This window comes from Lasioglossum baleicum, chromosome 12 (assembly GCF_051020765.1).
Source record: "Lasioglossum baleicum chromosome 12, iyLasBale1, whole genome shotgun sequence".
NCBI classification, from domain to species: domain Eukaryota; kingdom Metazoa; phylum Arthropoda; class Insecta; order Hymenoptera; family Halictidae; genus Lasioglossum; species Lasioglossum baleicum.
Genome location: NC_134940.1, coordinates 5538450 through 5558373, shown reverse-complemented (window position 1 = coordinate 5558373; position 19924 = coordinate 5538450). Strand labels below are relative to the sequence as shown.

The following is a 19924-nucleotide window of genomic DNA, read 5'->3' as shown; positions in this document are numbered from 1 at the left end:
CGTAACTCGAAGGCCTCGTTGGATGTTTAAAGAGCGGAATATTGGGAAACAGGAGAGAGAGAGACAGATAACGGTAACGATGTTAATAAACCGGCGAGGCCATCGAAAGGAAATTAACGACGGAAGAACAACAGTCGAGCAAACTTTTCTCTCCTCTCTCCGTGCCAGCTTTTCTGGACGCTTTTTATTTCGCTGGTCCGTCGACGTCAAAGAACCGAAAAGAGAGAGATACCAAGGCAGAGCGGGAGAGAGCTAGCTCGAACGCCAGACAGTATGGATCCCGAATGGCTCTTCTTGGCACGGGGCCAGTTTACCCTCGAAAATCGAAGCTAAGCCGTCTAGGATTCATCCATCCTGCTTCCGTTTGTAAGCAAACATCGTAAATATACACCCTGTGGGTAGCTCGGATTCCAGGAAGGTAGACGTGCAGAGGAATTGATGAAATATCGCGTGCGTTGGTCTACTATCTTCCCCGGAACGGTGTCTCGAATAAAAAGCCGGAGAAAATTCTGCCCGGCTGACCACTCGCGGAGCTATACCACTGTCAGTTCGAAATATCCTTTGACGTTCGCTATTTTGTCCCCGTCGACGCGACGGTATATCGGGCTCTGAAGTATTTATTGGCATCGAATGGCCGTCTATGATCCGCGATTTATGAAATACGCCGATTTACGACGCGGCTGTCCACGATTTATGCGTTGCTAAATGCGCCCGCAGACGTCCGTGATGTGTATCTGCAAACTTCCACGGTTTGTGGGCTCGAGAGAGGGATTCTCGCGCTGCGTACAAGTTGCAACGTAAACTTGCCGCTGCATATTGAGATACAGTGCTATAAATTGTGGGCAAACGATCTTCGCCCAGACCAGAAAGTTAGCGTCTGATCAGAGCAATCTGGTTTTATCGAAGCGGAACGAAACGCGACATTGCTGCAACGCGGGCACGATGAACGACCGAATCGATTTCATTCTCTAAATTTGAGCAGGATGGCGCCAATATACCTTGACAAAGAATTTCATACACGCGGCCGGTAAAAGAGGGTCACGTTCTACGTAAACAAGAAAAATCAATTTCTAGCGATTTGTTTATGAGGCTGTGCATGCCGGACTCGATATTGCCGGGATTAATGTTTACCGACACTCTCCGAACAAAACGGGCAGGGAAAAATGCAGCGAATGGATGGGACATTTGTGTCGAAGAGTAGGGCGAAGCGTCTACATCGCGGATTCCATTGGTAGTTCGCGAGAATATCCAGTGGAACGGTAGAAATGAAGCTTTATTCCTCAATAAAACGGGACGCCCGGCGAAATATGAAGATGCAGCTGTTCTAACGAGAATATACATCCGCTGGAAAAGTGAAAATAAAGTTGAAGATGTTCTGGAGGTACAATGGGAGACAAAAGTACAAGAAATTCGAAATCCATCAATACATGGCAATGAAAGCCATTCATGAGTATATTTTGCATTAAACTTTTGCAAGTACTGTACCCTCTGTAGCTATATTCAGTGGTCTACACTTGTCGCGTTTCCATGCTAGTGAGAGACAACACGATAAATCTGACGTTTTGTGACAGTTTATAATTTTTTTGCTCTGTAACTGTTGAGTGAATCCTAATAAATTTTGAACATAATTAATTACATAATTTTTACTACATATTTTAAAAAACTGGAGTTTCTAGTTGCGTTTCTTCAATGTTTAAATAGGGTTTCAAGTGGAATTTTATGAATTCTCCATAAGAAGACGTGTTAAAATGTGCAAACCTTAAGTTGCTATAATTCTTAAACGGTGCAGTGAATCGAACCCAAACGTTGGTAATTGCATTAATTTAGTAACAATTATATCTTGTTAAATTTTCAAAAATTTTGTTGCCTTTTTATATACCTCCAGAATATCCTTAACATTGAACGCGCGAGTAACACGAGTAATTTTCACCTCTCTCTTTCTCTCTCTCTCTCTCTCCCTCTGCGTCGCGATTTTTCGAAACCTTTTCGAAAGATTTTCGGGAACGAGCTCGGAACTCGCGCGCGCACACGTCGACCCGCTCTCCTCGATAATTCAATTCTATCGCGTTTATTTCATTAACTGAGACGACGGGACGTGCACCAGTGCGCCGGTGAACGAAATTTCGAAAGCTGACAGAGCGTCGCCAAATAGATCAGGCTAATGGAATCTTCGGAATTCCCACACGGGAGTTATTTTGCACGTTGCTCTCGTCTAATTTGAAGACTAGGGATTTTTCGTTGCGGTGGGCACTCCGCCGTTCAGCCATTTAAATCAACATCTAGACTTAGTTCTGTAGCATAATCTTACAGAGATGTATAAACTGGTTGAAAGTGGCTATACCTTTTGCAAGTGTTAATACCAATGTTTAATGGCCGACTAAGGCGGTATAATTCCATTTGCGAATGCCGTGGAGATCCTGGATACAAGTAAAACGGAATATGAAACGTAAGAAGTGTTTATGGATTAATTAAATAAAGTAGAACGCTCCAGGAACAAGAAGTTGAATGTAGCCTCTGGTGACTAGTCTAGATGGTCATGTTCTACTTAAAGCTCAACAAACCCGCGAGCTTTATGCTCGCGATATTACAAAAGCTGGTAGGAATGCAGTAACCACAAATAAATTCTCTACGTTCCTGAATATGGAAAAATTCACTTTTGAATGTCTGATTAAACCCATCACGTCCTTCTTAAAGATAAATTAATTGTACAGTGCGTATTATGACGACGTACACGAAGTACGAACATTTGAAACAGTCCAATAAGTAGACATTAATTCCCGAAATGAAATTCAGGCCGTTGTCTGACCTAAACAGTACTGTTCCACTGAAATTGGTAAATTCTCAAACAACCCCATGCATTTCTGTGCTCGTTGAAGGGAACCATTGTCGAGGGCAGACTTGCGCGGACCATGATACGAGGAGACAAGGGTCGAGCGTTACACCGGCGGATTATGCCAACGGAAACGATCCAGTTTCCAGTCGTCGTTGGCCGATCGCAATTGCCGACGTGCCGGTCATTAATTTCAGCTGGCGCGGCCCTGTAAACCGACAGCGACGCGGCTCGCTTCGGAATTTTACCGTTTCGAAAATATTTCACTGCGACTCGACGCCGGCCAGCCTTCCGGAACGCTGGAATACCGGCGTTCATTAATAGGAACGCGGAACATGGCACAGCCCTGCCTTTTTCTACCGGTCGGGTTGTCTTTTTCGCGTAAATTCGTTAGCTCACCCCGTATTTCCTTCGCGGAACGTTCGACCGGACTGCATCCCCTAATTTATTTACACAAAGTGCTTTCTTGCGCTTGCGGTACCGACAGCTTCTTCTTGCCCGACTGAATTTTAATTCCGGCGAACCTGTTAATGGATTCTCTTGTTCCTCCTCGACGTCCCGAGCGGTTTGCAAACAAGTCAAATATCATTTCCGAGCGGCTAAAATAAAGAATTCTTTACTCTCTGATATTTCAGAAAAATTGGCTCGAGTCGCGCGAGTGTACGTTTAAAATCTCTTGGTTGTTATATAGATGAACGTTGCGTGCGTTTTGCTTTTAATCGAGTGTTCGATGAATAATGGAAGGCGATATATTTCGGAAAATCTACCAGGCGTGAAGCGAACGCGATAAAGCGAGAACACTCTCGATATCGCAGCTTTCCCGTTAATTAGGCGATTATTATGGCCGCAACTTTTCGGTGTATGACGTTTAATGAACTGTTGCGCGTGCACAACTTTGCGGACGTGCACCTGCTGCCCACTCTACACCGATTAGAGCCGTAGCCAGTAAAAAGCGTGAAGCATATTGATCTTGTTTGAGGATGGCAGGCGCTCGTGGCTCTCGGGCGATCATCCAGATAACGTTGTTAGGAATTTTTAGTGGGTCGAGCAAGCGATATCAGACGTCTTTATCGCGCGCCTTTGTCGCTCACCTTCTATTAGAACGCGTACGGAACTTGCTAAAAATAAATCGTAAGGAGATTCTTTGAAAAATTGCTCTGCGTTGTTTTACACTCTCCGCAAAAATATTTCGTCGCTAATTTGCTCGTTCCACGTCGTACCTCGACTCCACACGAAACCCCGGTAACATTCCACTGTTTCCATATTCAAACCCTGACGTTCGAAACAATGCAGTGGAGAGATCGGATCGGCATCAGCTGCCGCGCTACAAACCACCCCAAAATCCGAATCCGTCAAGTCGGTCGAAGTCCCCATAGCCAAGCCTCTATTCAAACTGTTTCCCCGATAACAAATTAATCTCTCGCAGACGTCGTGTCGATGGGGTCGCCGCGGGTCGCGGGCACGGTGTTGGAATAGTGGATCAAAGAATGCGTTCATCAATTGCTGTCGCGCGAAATTGGAACCCGATCGGAATAACTTGAAAACGGAGAACAGACACGTGAACCCAAAACCATCCCGTTTTCCGAGTATCCGGGCATCGAGAGTTTCCATTTTGCGCCTTGACAGTTCGCGTTACTATACCTGCAACCTTGGCTTTCCTGTAACCCTGAGAAATCAGCTTTGGTGAAACGTCAAAATCAATGCGGTCACGACGACTGTGCAGCATCGTCGAAGAACAGTTCCGAAATAATCCAATTGCGAAGACGCCGTGCCGAGTCGTTTCCTCAATCGGTATATTAGTCTCTGGATCTGGATCAAGTATTTCCAGGATGGTTCGTTAATGGGAGTCGAGACTCACTGGAAAATTATCCAAGGAGAGCGAAGCAAATAAGGGTTGAGGCCGTGAAAATGCGAATCGAAGGAGAGCAACTTCCGGACGGAACGGAGGGCCAGGGGTTTGGGAAAACGGGGTGGAAGGTAGAAGGTGGGACTGGTTCGACTCCTCGAGAAGTGTTTCGAGGGACGGGGCTAAGGGGAAGAAGGCTTTTCGTTGATTAGAGTGCCTCGGATTCCATAGAAACGGGATTTCGTGGATCGCGGGCTCGAACTCGGGGGGTGTGTTCTGTCCTCTCTCTTCTTCTGTTTTTTAACCTTCAACCAGGGGGATGTTTGAGATAAGTAAACGGACGGAAGAATCGATGTTTCCGTGATGGGAAGGATTGTCGTCGACGGGGATGAGGGGCCAGGGGACACGCTTGAATATTGAAAGGGGCGTAATGAGCGAGTGAAACGGGAGAAAATTGCGACCCGGAAGGAAACTGATTGCCGCTGCGTTTCCGAATGGTAATTAAGTGTGGCGATTCGTTTTTAGCCCGTGGGAAAATATACAGGAACCGAGGCGCGATTCATTCGAAATTTAGTGCAAGCTATTCTAGAATCTAAAAAGTTAATATAGAATTTAATCCAGAATTTAATCTAGACCGTGTAGAATATTCGAGAATATTAGCTGATCTCGCGTAGTATTTAAAAATTTATATTTAGAATTTGTGTTTTAATTTTTTGAGAAAATCGAGGTAAGGCTCTACAATTTTGCCGTTCGCTATTTATTTATCATATGTATATTCTCATGTTTCATAAATTCCGAGATAACTCCGCATATGGCAATTCTTCAGAGGGTTGTTTCACCCCTTAAACTTGAGTTTTCAGCTATAAGAAGCTGTATCCCCTATGTTCAGATATTCTGAGTGCCAGTAAAGTTTTATCGTTGTCGCAGAGGGACAATTGAGTATTAGAATGTGTTTTGCATAAACAATATATAGCCCAAAGAAGTCGACCTAAAAGGAAAAAAGAAGTTGACGATCGTGGAATATGCTACAATACAGTCAGACATTGCTCAACTGGAAAGCTCACGGGTGCGATGCTCATCCGACGTTCGCGTAATTATGCCTTCTTAACCGGGCGAAATTTAATCTGAGAATGTGGAACGTGCGAAAGAGCCACAGGCTCGGCTTCCCGAGGGGGGAGGGCCTGGACGAGAACTTGGCCAACTCGAAAACGGCTTATTTCCGACGATAAAGCGTTCTCGCCGAATTTCGAAATAACAAAACCGCCCCTTAACGGAATAGAAAATTCGTCAACGCCTAACAACGACCGTTCCCGGGGACATTCGATCGTTTGCACTCGGAAATTGTGTTGTCGCAGCCTCAGTATATTGTTCTCAGTACCTTCGTATTTGTCTACACCGGAAATTCATGAAGCTCGCCGTCCATTTATTGACCTTTTGCTCTTTGCGAGTTGGACACGTAGCGCTTGTACTTTAAATCGAATTTCACAGCGTTTAGTCCACTTGAATAGAAATGCGATATTGCTCGAAGATTTAATTAAAAAGGGACAAAGGGATGATTATTCCAATATTATTCGATAGAAGAGCTAACAAACAGCTACGGAAAAAGAATTGTTAGCCTCGCGACTGATTTTCTCGAGTGCGATGTTCGACGCTGGAAATAGTGCACTGGGGTTAAGAAAATATTTTCTCGCGACCATTCTCGCCGAGGAAAGATCGGATGAATGACTTCCGGTATAAAAGGGAGCATTCAGATGCCAATCGCGTATACCTAGAGTACACGTTGGCGTTTCACGATGCAACAAAGCCGCTGTTGCCTCGCGTAAAAAGGATTTCTAGAGCTTTAAGGAACAAAGATGAGCCACTTCTGGCAGCTGCCTTGCACATATCAGATTACAGCTCCTTTCTGTTGCTTCCTGTCGTTCCCGCCGCCAGGAACAAACAATCGTATTTACGTTAGCGCTCACGTGCCCTCATTGTCTCCGTTACTTCTCCGGCGGACACCTGACGAAATTGATACCGGCACAGGCTTGCCTATAGAAAAACATTCTTCTTGGCCATTAGTATACCATCGTTTTCAGTTCGACATGCACATTCTGTTTCTCTCGCCCCTCTCTCGCGATATTCTGCCGTGCTACGGACGGCCTTCCTTCCACCCATCGCAAGAATTTTAATAAGCGACCGACTTTCCACCACCTACCTTTTCCCTACCCGTGGGAAAGCGTACGGCACGCTGGTCCGGGTTAATTAAACCACCATCATAAATTTCGTGACCCGCGCCAATAAAGAGGTAGACGAGAGGGAAACGGCCGCGCGTGTGTTACCCTCCGCAGCGGAATCAGATGAAATTCGAGGTAGCAAATCTCTCGGCAGGTCTGCGATCTTTTTATAGAGAAAGATAATTAGGCGAAGATACGGTGGGGAAAATCTGAGGCGCTGGATTGGCTTCATTTTCTTAACCGAAGGGTAATATCGTTTATATTCCGGCAATTTTCCACGAGAAGTTCCGCTTTAGTAGCCTCGTGAGAAATTTTTATTTCGTCCGACTAATCAACGAATTTTCTGCTGAAAGAAATGGACCACTAACTCTCTTCGAATATATTAGAAATAAATTCTATATTTCAAATTCACCGCGTCCACTAAACGGTCTGCGCGCCCTCTTTCTATTCTTTTGAACACTCTATTGCTGTTCTTACTATTCACTCACCTTCTTCTTCTCCATCTTGAACGACCATCGTGTATATAATAAAGTGTACAATATTATTTAACAAGTCTGTATTTATTTAAAGTAAGACTGATTCTGATCCCGGTTGAATATCCTGTGAACCACAAATTCTAACAGAATATATTCTGTGTAAATACTTTGATTTGATGATTGACTTAACTATATATTGCACCGTAAACTGTTTTATAATGGCAAAAAGCACGACTCCGTGACAAAACTGTAAGACATGTATGAAATTCGACGAAAATTCTATGTAAGTCTTGAGTTTTGTCTTCCTTCATTCATAGTGTGATTGTTTATATTATATACAAGTATATTCTACAGTTCTACGCAATATCGAAGGCTACAATTCCAAGAATTTGGGAAATGTATGTAAACATGCTATCCTCGTCGCGACAAAACTATAAGACAGTAGCTTTTCGTCAGTCGATTTTATACTCTAATCTCAGTCACACTGTTACAAGTAATTGTGTACTTGAAATTAAACATTTTTTATTTTGTTCTTACATAATATAACTACAATGCCGCGTGGGAAAAAGCTGACAGACGGTGAAATAAGAGTGATCGTAAATTTAAAAGAAAAGAATACTTCTATTGCAGAGATTACAAGAGTGGCTGGGCGAAGTCGATGTGCCGTGCTCAATTATTTAAAAAGTAGAGAGCGACAAAAGCGATAACCGAGCGACAACGACGAGCCATTCTGAGGGTAGCGTCGAATTCTAGCTTGACAGCACGGCAAATTGCAGCGCAAGCTGGCGTTCACACCAATATTCGTAATGTGCAACGGATAATTAAACAGGCCAAGTCTTTAAAAAGACGAAAATTGCAGAAAAACCGCCACTTACGAATCGACACAAAGCAGCCGGGGAAGATTTTGTGAAGAGACATATCCAGTGGGAAAAAAGTGGAGAAAAGTTATTTTTTCAGATGAAAAACGTTTCAATTTAGATGGACCGGATGGTCTTTCATATTATTTTCATGATTTGCGGAAGGAGGAATTGCATTTGTCAAGGAGACAAATGGACGGAGGCGGCATCATGGTATAGGCCGCAATAGGGTGCCACAGGAGAACCGATGTAAAATTTATTAACACCAGCATGAATGTAATTAAATATATAGAAATATTAGAAGAACAATTAACGCTACATGCAAGCACTATTGCATGTGAAAATTATATTTTTCAACACGATAATGCCGCTGTGCATACAGCGAAACGTGTAAAAAAATATTTTGAAGACCGTAATATACAAATTTTACCATGGCCTGCGAGGTCTCCAGATTTAAATATAATAGAAAACATCTGAGGAATTTTAGCAGGTGCTGTATATGGAAATCGGAAACAGTTTTTGTCGGTGAAAGAGTTCAAAACTCGTATTCAAGAAAATGGGCCCAATTAAGTCAAGATCAAATAAAAAATTTATATAAATCGATACCACGACGATTAATTGAAACTATAAAAAATAAAGTTGGCACAACACATTACTACTAAAAATAGAAAAAAATATTTTTCATTAACTTCCACAGACTTTTTCCTACGTAAAATATACATTGTCTTCTAGTTTTGTCGCACCTTATTTTAACAAAAATTGGAAATTTTAATGAAACTTTTGTCAATCTAATTCAACAACATTGCCGCTATGGAAATGTATGTACTTTAGTTGATTCTTTGGATTAATAATGAAAACTTCTACGAAAAAACAAGTTTTAATAAAATATTGGCTAAAATCGCAGATGTCTTATGGTATTGTCGCGGAGTGTAGTTGGCGACTCACTGCGGCAGATTCAACGAGGCAGAACAGTATAAAAAATTTGAACGAGCGGGATCTACAAAGGCCAGTTCTCAGTGACCAAACTGCAGCCGGCAAAGTAACTCTGGGTCATGAGGAAAGTCCATCGGTGACCATCGGGTCGATCGTAAAACGGCGCTAGTTTATATCCCATCATAAGAACTCGCGGCATCAAAAACTTTTAGGGGCCATAATGGAACTTCTGTCCGGTTCCATAAAGTGTCACCAAAATCCCGTGTCAAAGTTGTAACGCTTGCTCCTACGTCCGACCGATAACGGGTCATTCCACTGATCGTTAAGAACTCCAATCGAAACGAGACAAGTGTAACTTTGCCTGGGCAAATAAACGTTCAATTATGGATTATGACATCTTCATTGCTTTAGGATAAATACTGTTGCAGATTGCAATCGTAAGGATAAATTAGGTTGAGCGAAGAAAAAACAGGGGTTGCGTCGGTTTCCAGGCGTTCGAAGAGCTACGATCACGTTTGAATCGCCTGAATTCGTCTTCGGAGAGAAAGGCGAACCGAGTGCTCTGTGAGAAACGATAGAGGCTGTAGATTGCGTTTCTGCGAGAAAATACAGCCCCTGGCTGGGTGCCGTGGCACTTAATTAATCTATAAAGCTTGTATTTTCATTACCGTCGTAAGTCTGTTCTAATGGCGGCGTGCGCCGGTGTTGAGTTTAATTACAAATTATCCGACGACTTTCAATTTTCCTCGAGGTTATTTTGACTGGCTTTAGGGGCCAATAACTGAGAAACTGGGGGATTAGTGTTTGCCCGTATCCTGCTATAAACCCCTGAAAGTCCACTGTAGAGGTCGACAGCAAACAGTACATCCACAATTCCGAATTGTTCTCGGTGTAATTATTTCTACGAGCTATACCGCTTCGTCCCGCATTTTCCGGTCACCCAATCACCGTGATTAGACTCTCTCTCGAACTTCAACCCTCTCGATCCGCGAGCGTGAACGTTCTCACGTGAACAGAGGGAAGCCCGGGTGTAACGAATTTCGCCCGCTCATCCGTCGCGCTTCGACGAATTACAAACTCATACTTTATACAGGGGAAACTCGTGCAACTTACCCCCGACCGCCCCCGCGCAGTGGCGTAGGATCCATCGAGCGTGCAACGCATAAACTTTTCCAATCATTCTCCCGCGCGGCGCAAGCACCATACAAATATAATTCGGTGCGCCCTCGATGCTGAGCTGGACGACGAAAATAGCATCGAAGAACTGGACACGAGTGTTCTCACATTTTTCCAATCTTCAACATTTCACAACTTTTTTTATCCAAACGGATGTCCAGCGAGTAAAGTTCGATTATTTCGGGTAGAAAATTCATCGGTTAATGCAACATTTTTGCAGTTGTCTTCTGCCGGGTTTTTCGGAGCAAATAATCCACTGTGCACCTGTTTCGTGATTCGGTTGGCCAGTTGGACCATGTTTCAGGCAGCCGAACAGTTAATGCCGCTCTAAACGTGCCAGCGACAGGACAATGGCGTCGATACGATTCGATTTTATTCGTGAAACTACGAGTGCTGACGCGGCCGACGCCGTCAAATCCGTTCTGCTCTTCCGGAATCGGGGGTTGAGGGGTGGACAGAGGGTGGACGGATGTTGAAAGGTGCGAGAAGAGGGTGTTCAGTTCAGGCTGGAAAGGGGTGGAAGAGGTGCAAGTGGTGAAAAGAAGGTCTGCAGAGGGTTGAAGGTGGTGAAAAGTGGTGAAACAGGGGTGAAAGGGGGTGGCGAACGGATGAAAAGATGTAAAAAGCGCTGGGAGAGGAGGCAGGGGGATGAATGAGGGTGAAACGGGGTGGGAAATGGGTGAGAAAGGAATAAAAAGCAAACGAGAGGGGATGGATGATGGTGCAGAGGGAGGACAGCTGAAGGGGGTGGAGGGGATGAATTCGTGAGGATCCTGCAAGCTGGCTACCGCACCGAGGCATCCGTCATCGTTTTTCACGGGAGACCACCTTTGCACCCCCAGACAAATGAGCTTGTTTTCACTGCATCCTCGCAGGTTTCTTAGATGAGGCATTGATTAGGGGAGGGCGAGGCTCTCAGGATAGCGAAAGGGTTGAACCACGCTAACCTTGGACAGGTATTTATGGTCTTGGTTGGGACCTCTCGGCAATCGGGCCAATGAAATTCCGATTTAGCGGATTCACCGAAGTTTTCGCAAGTTCGAGGGGAAAGTTTGCGATAGCTTTCCTGATGGAGGCGTTAGGGGCGAAATGGCTGATCGGGGTTGCGTTTTAATTGGGATATTCGGAACGCGAGGGAACTAGAGGCCTGCTGCTTTGATAGATGTTTATGGGCACTCGAATTGATACTTTGCTCGTCGAACAGATTCGCAAAACAGTCTTTTCATTTTCATATCGGGTGCGTTGTCCGAAATTTGTAGACCTGTTTAAGAGGCAGCCGTGTTCATGGAGTCTGTCATGATGTATGAGGGCAACTTCAGCGGGCGGATTCAGCACACGTAAACAATAAAAAGAGTTTATACGAACGCTTGTCCTATCTGACCCTGTTTCCAAGTCCCCGAATGTCCCATGCGATTCATACCGCTTTATCGAGTTTTATGAGGGACATTACGTCAAGTTTCACGACACGGCTGTGTACATACTCGAACAAGCCGCATGAGCAAGCGCCTTAATATCCGCAACGCTAACCCCACTTCCGGCTCTCCATCCAACCACTCGATAACGCGAAACGTATGTGGCGAATGCGATCGAGACCAGGGAATCTCAGGAGTCGTACACTGTGTCTCCGAAATGGTGCGACCCCATTTTAGTTTCAAATTAAATTACTATTTTCACTGAACATTTTCAATGGAATAGAATTGAACATTTCCCGAAGCGTTTGTACTCTTCATGTGAGATCTAGTTTCAATTGAAAAAACATGTTTCGCGAGTGATAAAAAGGTAAATCTCCGGAGAATCCTCGAAGTTGTTTGAAAGCACCAGTAAAACAGCGAAATATCTCGTGTCGGCGTCTTATCCGTGGGGAAACTCGGCTCGGGAAACACGATACCGAAATATGAGGTAGTATGGAATAAAATTCAAAGTTTATTGCTACAGTGCTGCAAATTCGTGCACACGCATACATACATGCGAAAAGGGTAGGGGCGCAAGTTCGCGATGGGGGCTGGGAGTCACGGAATCGCAGTAATACGTAGCCGAGGGGGGCACGAGGGCAAGTATATCGGCCGAAACGTGCTAGAAACGGAATTACCGTGAAATATACAGCGAACTCTGGCAAGCATGCACGCGATATTCTTTGCGTCGGCCATAAATCATGAGCATCGAAACCACGAATCGTCGCCGAACGCTATTGGCGCTTGGCAGAAACGCGGTCATGGTATTTGCGCAAACGATACGAAATAATTAAAATTAGTTTTCTTAGCGATCGTGATAGAGTGTTTTCAGAATGAAAGAAGAGATGTAAGATGTTCGTCTTGAGACAATACAGCTCGTCCGACCACAGCACGATCATTACCACTAGAATCGATTAATCGGCGATAAAGGCCACAATTTCCACGGAAAGAAAACCACGCTTCTTACGGCTGCACTCGTCGGTCGGGGACTGCACGAAATGAAAAACGCTTGATCTGCGCCAGTAGTCGGTGAAAGGCGAAGAAAAATCACGCGAGACGCGCCGCAAGAAAAGTTTAACGAGCCAAATTGGCGCCGAATAGTTGGCGAGCGAGAGAAAATAGCCGGGAATGCTCCGGGAAAAAAGTTTGCCCGGGATCTCGGGGATCTATGCGCGGCGCCGCCGACCCGCGTGAAAATTCGATTACCGTAAGAAGCTTTCGTTTTTGCCTTGGACCGTGTAAATGTTTTTGCTGGCGACGTTTAACGGCCGCTCGGTGCAAAAACCTCGAGCTAAGACCGCGATTTAACAGATTCCACCCACAGGTCCACCTCCCACCTGCAAAAATTACTCGGAAAATGGAATATAATCACTTTAGCACCCGTTGCCCTAGAAATTTCAATTTTACTGCTTCATTTCTGAACCGGATAGATTGTGTTACCATTGATCAGTCGAGTTCGAGCTTTCCTGCATAGCTTGTGCCACTAATATTTTGCTGCTACATTGCCAGTGCTAAGTTTTCCTAAAGACCGCGACGTACAAGGGGGTTGAAAGGGCAATTTCCAGAATTCTGAACTTTGCTCGATTAATAAATTACTGCGATTTTAATGAATTCTTCTGGCTGTCGTCTGGGCAGTAAGCGCGTTAATATCAACGACGGAGGGCAGGGAGAGTAGAGGGACCTTGCAGACTAATGGTGGCAGGGTTGAATAGGGTGGAAGGAGGACGTTGTCCTCGCGGAAGGGTTACCACGTTACCTCCCCCGCTCCCTCAGCCCGAGCGGTGACGTCAGAAGGGGTTGCGTTACGTCAGCAGCGCTGCAGACTGTGTGGACTCGAAGTCGCCCGATGGAGGGGTTAGGCGAACTAGGCTGCCGGAGGGGATTGCGAGGGAAAATGCTGGGGCAGAGGGATGACGCAAAATAAGGTCGTTCCACCCCGGATTTCATTCATCAGTCACAGTCCACGGAGGGCGGGCTAACCGGATTAATCGTCCACAGTTGTCAGGCCTGTCTAAGCGACAAAACCGAAATCGGAATCCGCGGATCGATGGCTAACGGAAGCGCACGACTGCTCGAATGCGTGCAAGATCCCTTTGTGACCGAACCCCTTTGAAATCAGCGCGACCCGTTCACCCCCTCAAAGAACTCCGTATCTGGTCCGGGATTTGATTCTTTGCGGAAAACGAGGCTAATTGTGGTCTCGGACCCTTACGTTTGCATTAAAAAATTGTTTAATCTTGTCCTTTACAATTATTACCCTACACAAAGATCCGCGGTCTAGTAATTGTACACGTTATTATAAATGGTGATAAGGCAATTTACTCATTGTCATTCCTCCTAGAGTATACGAGCAATAAAGGCGTTAGTATTATCATTACCGTGTTGCGGAACGAGTGCTCGTTTCATCATATTAACTTTACTATTGCTCCTGGCCCAATTAAAAAGGGGAATCTAATTAAAAAGAAACACGAAGTACGCTACCCTACGTACGCTAATCATGTATACATTAAATTTAACTACATTGCATATACGTGAAATTAAACTACGCTGCAATACGAATTCTAATACGTATGAATAATAATGGACCGAAGTTGATAAATAATTATTATTATCTTCGATATTAAATAAATGAAAGAACCTTTTCGGACAAAGTTCGCCAACACCCGTCGCAAAAGTCAGCGAGAAATTCGTCGTGATTCGTCGCTTGGTTGGCGAATTTGCAATTGACAGCGCGCAAACACCGCGACACCACTTACATAGAAGTTAAGGGGGGAAAAAGGCGGAACTTTAATTAAGGTTAATCCATCGCGAAGAGGTGGAGGGTGAAAGGGGGCTGTGTTCTGCGCGAGGCGCTAACTTCAAAGTGTCCCGTGCCAATTTCGCCAGCCTTTGCTGCGCCGCTGACGAACGGAAAGAAACCAGCGATGTAATTAAATGATTCCTTCGGGCAATAGCTGTCGGCCAGCTGCTCGACTGCCTCATTATCCGAATTCCACGCGATATCGCGTTCTCCTACTCGTCGCGGAATGATTGAATGATCCGTTTTTCGACAGAGAACAGATTCGGGGAGCATCGAACGCTTTGATCAGCCTTCCGCGAATATCAAACTTGAAATTCTACTTCCGTGGCAAAACATCAACTCAATCAAACGATGTCGGAATTTGCAAAGGGCTGGAAAGGTGCAGGCGTAATTGCTATAATCGGATCGTTTGGTTTCACCTTTCGCGAGACTTTGCTAATGTGTTTCGCGAAGTTGAATTTGAATTGCTTTGGGAGGCGAGCAAGGTTTTGAAGGAATACAGAATTTTTCTTGTCACTATAACGTTTAGGAATGGCGAAAATTATTTCGAACATTAAGTTGAATGTGGTTCTGAACTTCTTTGATGTATGATAGAACTTCGTCAAAGTAAATAGATTCGTTTTCGCGGCTGAAGTTCATGACTTCATTTTCCAAGATATGAGTGTGAGCTTTATCTTCTTCGGAACATGGAGAAACTTTTAATGAATTCCATTTTCTATTCGAACTATAAATTAATCGATCAAAATTTATAAAACCTCCATGGAGATTCACAGTTTAAGTAGTTGAATGAGAATTTTAACTTCCTCCGGATTTAAGAGCATCTTTCAAAGACTAAAGAATTTTCCTATAGATTCCATCCTCCAGAAGTTAGTCTTCAAGCTGTCGATTCTGTTTTGTACCATCCTTGAAGTATGATAGAACTTTAAACACGGTACAGAATTTTTTTTATCGTCCCCGTGCTCCGTGATTTAATTTCCGCAACGTCGAACGCGGTACTTTGCCGTCCTTAGAATACAATAAAACGACTATACATTCGCTATTAAAGAATCTCACATTTCCAGCTTTACGAAAGCTGCAAATCAATCCGGGAAAAGTCTACAAAATCTGTGTACAGATGTAACCAGGATAGGTTTCGTTCGTTTTTGGAACAGAACGCGGAGAAAACCTGCGGCCACGCAAAAATCCGCCGTTTGGTTGTTACAAGCGTGCGGAAGCGGGTCCCGTTCCGATGACAATGGGTGGCAGCAGCCAGCTTTACGTAATCTCGACGTTTTGTATTCATTGTTTATCGCGGGGGCCGTAAACGAAGGGCGTCTTTTATGCAACGGTTCCCGGGGACCGTGCAGCACCCAGGAGCGTTTCCCAGTCGTTGTTCGCTGGGCGGCAGATCGCAACGAGGGAAAATTGCATGAAAATACAGTTCACGTACGACCGCATGCATCATTTCAGCTTCCCGTTCAGTTCGACGTGACGGCTCGTCGTAAAAACGACGGGATATCTCTCGCGCCCGCGCTCGCGGTTTCAATAGGGCCGCGTTTCATACCGGCCGGAGACAGGATTACTGTTTGAATTCGAAGTTTTGCCGTCGCTCGAGCTCCGCGTCCAAGCGTTTGTAGAAATTCGCGTTTTGTTTCATTTTCCGATCGATTCGAGCCGATCTGCCACCCATTATACCCCTGTTCTCTTGCCCGGATGGAAAAAGGACGTGCGCGTTGCAGGATGAAAGCTCCAGCGAATAATTTCGAGCTCTATCGATTTATTGCTTTCATTTATTTCGTGTAGATTTTTCTATGAATAGGAACAAGTTCCATTTTGATATTAAAAAATTGCTGATCACCATTTTATTGCAATTTCCATTAAATTACTCGATTACTCGTGCAACTATTCGTTTAATTGCTTGTGCGACGACAATTCTAAAGGACGTATTAGTTTCGATTACGGATAATTAATGAACTTTTCCGCAAACACAGCTTTCTATGAACCAATTTATGGAGTCACTCTGTGCGCAGCATGAATGGCGACAAAAAAAAAGGGAACAGAACGGCGCAGCGAGAAATTCGCAACGAGCGTGATACTTCCGTCCGATAGCTCGCAGCTCGCAGTTAAATCGCTCTTCCGCGTCGCAGTTTTATAAACGCAATCGCGGGGAATTTAAATGCACCGGTGGAACGGGGATGGAGAAATCCGGCAGCCGCGGAAAGGCGACGCTGCCGGCTCTGTTTCGCGCTCTTCGCATTCCTTTTACGTCCCATAAATTCCTGTCGACCAGATCAGTAGTTCGTTATCGCGATCCGTGTTTCGGTTGCTCTGTGAACTTTTACGATCGACGAGCATCACAATGAATTAATATACGACTTCGGTTTACTTGACAAATTCGCGCTCGAGTATATATGTATCCCAACAAAAACATTCTGTAAACAGGAGCCAAGTTCTTATGGCCGTAAAAAGTTGTGAGATCAAATAGAATACGGCCAAGTTCGTTAGCTTAGAAAAATAAAAATAAAAATTAGTTAAAAAGAACGCTATTTAATTTTTAAACAGTCACATGGAGGGCTAAATTATTCAAACTTGGCCGCTACCTAACACGTTTTAGGGCCATTTTTCTTGAAATTTCATCAATTATCAAGTAGGTATCAGAGATTAACACTGCCGGCGAATTAGAACCCAACTTTACCTAGATTTTTTTTGTTATAATTTTAGTGTCATTTTCTACCTTATTGTAATCTACCGGTTTGAGCTTTTTGCCACTACCTCGAATGGCGCTATACGAACGTTTGAAGAGAGCAGATGATTCTTTCCGGAATTTACACGGTTCCTTATGGGAAAAGCGGCATATTTCATTTTCTTCATACATAACCTATTTCGTTTTTTTTTTTAATACAACCCCTTTAAGGTGTAAAATTTCAAACTTTCATAATTATTCCTTTGAGTGTTTGTTATGGTGGACCCATGTACCAAATTTCAAGCTTGTAGGTCAATGGGAAGTACCCAAAAGGTTTTGATGATCTGTCAGGCAGTCAGTCAGTCAGTGACAAATTTAGCGATTTTTGAGGTCCTATATCTCGGAACCTACTAATGTTGGAAGATTAATGTTTTGTCAATATTGAGACATGATAGCATTTAACAAGTGTACGAAATTACATCTCTCCATCTGCCTCCAGTGTCGAGTTATAAGCCTCTAAAAAACGGCTAAGTTGTTTCGTGTAAAAGGAGGTAGTGCAAGAACTTGGCTGGTGCACTACCGTGCACCTAGATATTGTCTCGCGAAGATGGGAACATTCTACAGTTTGTTTCGCTCGTTTCTGCTTCATTGACTGACTACTTCGGAGACTTTTCGGCGGACTTTCGAAGCCAGAGGACAAAACCAAGTATTCAATGGTGGAATGAATAGCAAAGCGAGTCGTATTTCGTCGACAGTTAAATAAACGGGACAGAAAGGGTTCGGACTTTTGCCAATTAGCAAGTAATCGACGAAGGTTTCAGGAAACTGTTTCCGAAGAGTTAAATGGTCGAAAGGTGTGGGGTGGGGCCGAAGCGCGCCAAAGAATAACAGACAACAGTGAAAATTCAATCTGACTTCCCGAACCGGTAAGTTAAACACGGTAATGGGGAATCGGAGCCTGGGAGGAACGTTATTGTTCGGATTTCAGGGGTGAGCTGGTCGAACGGTCCTCGCTATATAGACAGATTAATATTGATTTTTGATTAGAGCTCCATCCGCGGGGAAAAAGGTTAAGGACGGTTCCCAGCGAAATATCATGGCAATTTGCTCGGGACGATTCGTTTCTTTTACCCTTTCCGGTCTCATTAGACTCGGTTAGGAATATTTCCCAGCGCTTTTCATTTTACCCGGTGGGCTTCTGATTTGCAGTCGAATCTCTTAAAACCTGCTTGTAAAAAGCTATTAGAAAAATTATTTTTCGGTCACGCAGCAATGATTTATCATCGCAGTTTAAGATAGCAGATCTTTCCAAGTGGTTTCAAAGTGTAAGAGGCAAAAATTCACGAGGATCCTTAAGACGGATCAACGGATTTCACGGATCCGACGAATAATTCATCGGTGAAACAAACGATCGGCTCCAGGGGACGTTCCAAAAATATTTGTCGTTCTGGTAATGCCCGGACACAATTACCAGCAGCGGAAAAGATGAATAGATCGCATGAATCATCCCCGCGGGGAGCGGCCGGGAACAAAGGATAATTACGAATTCCTCGGGGAATTAAACCTGAATAAGGGATTACACCCCGCTCAGGTTGTCAGTCTTCTCCTATGAATAATTTAATTAAAGTCGAAATTTCCCGGCGGGAGGCCGTGCCGGCACGCCGCGCCATTAGTTTATTTTCGATTTAAATTTCAAATCGCGGCCACAGAGGCCTGCGCCGTCGCCGCGCGGACATGCAAATCCAAAATGCATATGAAGCAGTGCATCGTCCGTCAGGGACCCAGCTAAGGGGACAAATTACGGGACAATTAACAGGCCGTATCGATTTACATTCCAATTTCTTCTGTGTCCTAGCTCCCCGTTTCCCAAAACGTTGTCGAACGACCAGAACCTTGAATTTGCTGGGTCCCATGGCAATCACCGACACGGTTTTCACCGACAACATTTGATCGACAATAGCTTTGGCCGAGAACGCCTTTAACCGACAACGAATTTGATCGACAACGATTTTGATCCACAACGACTTGAGATACAGTATGATAATATTGTATGATAATACTGTACGATAATACATATGATGATACTGTATGATAATACATACTGTTGTCGTTTTAAGTTGTTGTGGATCAAATTCGTTGTTGGCCAAAGCTATTGTCGACCAAATCTGGAATCGGGGAAATGTTGTCGGTGAAAACCGTGTCGGAGACAATTGTGTCGGTGATTTCCATGGGACCCGAATTTGATTGGTTCGTGTTTTTGTATACAACATTTTTGAGATACGCTGTATAAACAATGCATGCATAACCTGGCCTCCTCGGCTCTTAATAAATCAATGAAAGAGTTCTCAGGAGAAGGTTTCCTTTCGTGTGGTTAATTGCGCCCGGCGGAATGAATGAATTAACCAAGTGCCGGCTATTGTTGCAGGTGAGGAACTGTGGATTGCTGGTGTTGGACCTCGGCCCCAGGAGTGGCCCGGGGGTTACCCTGGGGACCTCGGGGAAGTATTGGCGCAAGGACGAAGCTGTTAGGAACGACGAAGGACACGGGAGGCGGAGGAGGAGGCCGCTATGAACGCCAGCGTCAACATCGAGAGGAACTCTTGGCGGCTGCCTCCCGACGAGACCGTCCAGGTCGCCGATCCCCGTTCAAAGTCAGCCCAGGTAAAAGAGGTAAATC

The 19924-nt window shown here is 44.5% G+C and overlaps 1 protein-coding gene across 5 annotated transcripts in view; it reads left to right on the top strand.

Annotated features, from left to right (window-relative positions):
- Positions 1–19924, top strand: part of LOC143214588 (A-type potassium channel modulatory protein DPP6) — a 125349-nt gene that overhangs the window by 70850 nt on the left and 34575 nt on the right. For 4 of the 5 annotated variants that reach the window (XM_076435811.1, XM_076435814.1, XM_076435812.1 and 1 more), the window contains exon 2: positions 19673–19917. In XM_076435811.1, the coding sequence (XP_076291926.1) occupies positions 19816–19917 (102 nt within the window). In that variant the 5' untranslated portion in view covers positions 19673–19815. The remainder of the gene's footprint in view (positions 1–19672; positions 19918–19924) is intronic. The other variant, XM_076435816.1, reaches the window with a different exon arrangement.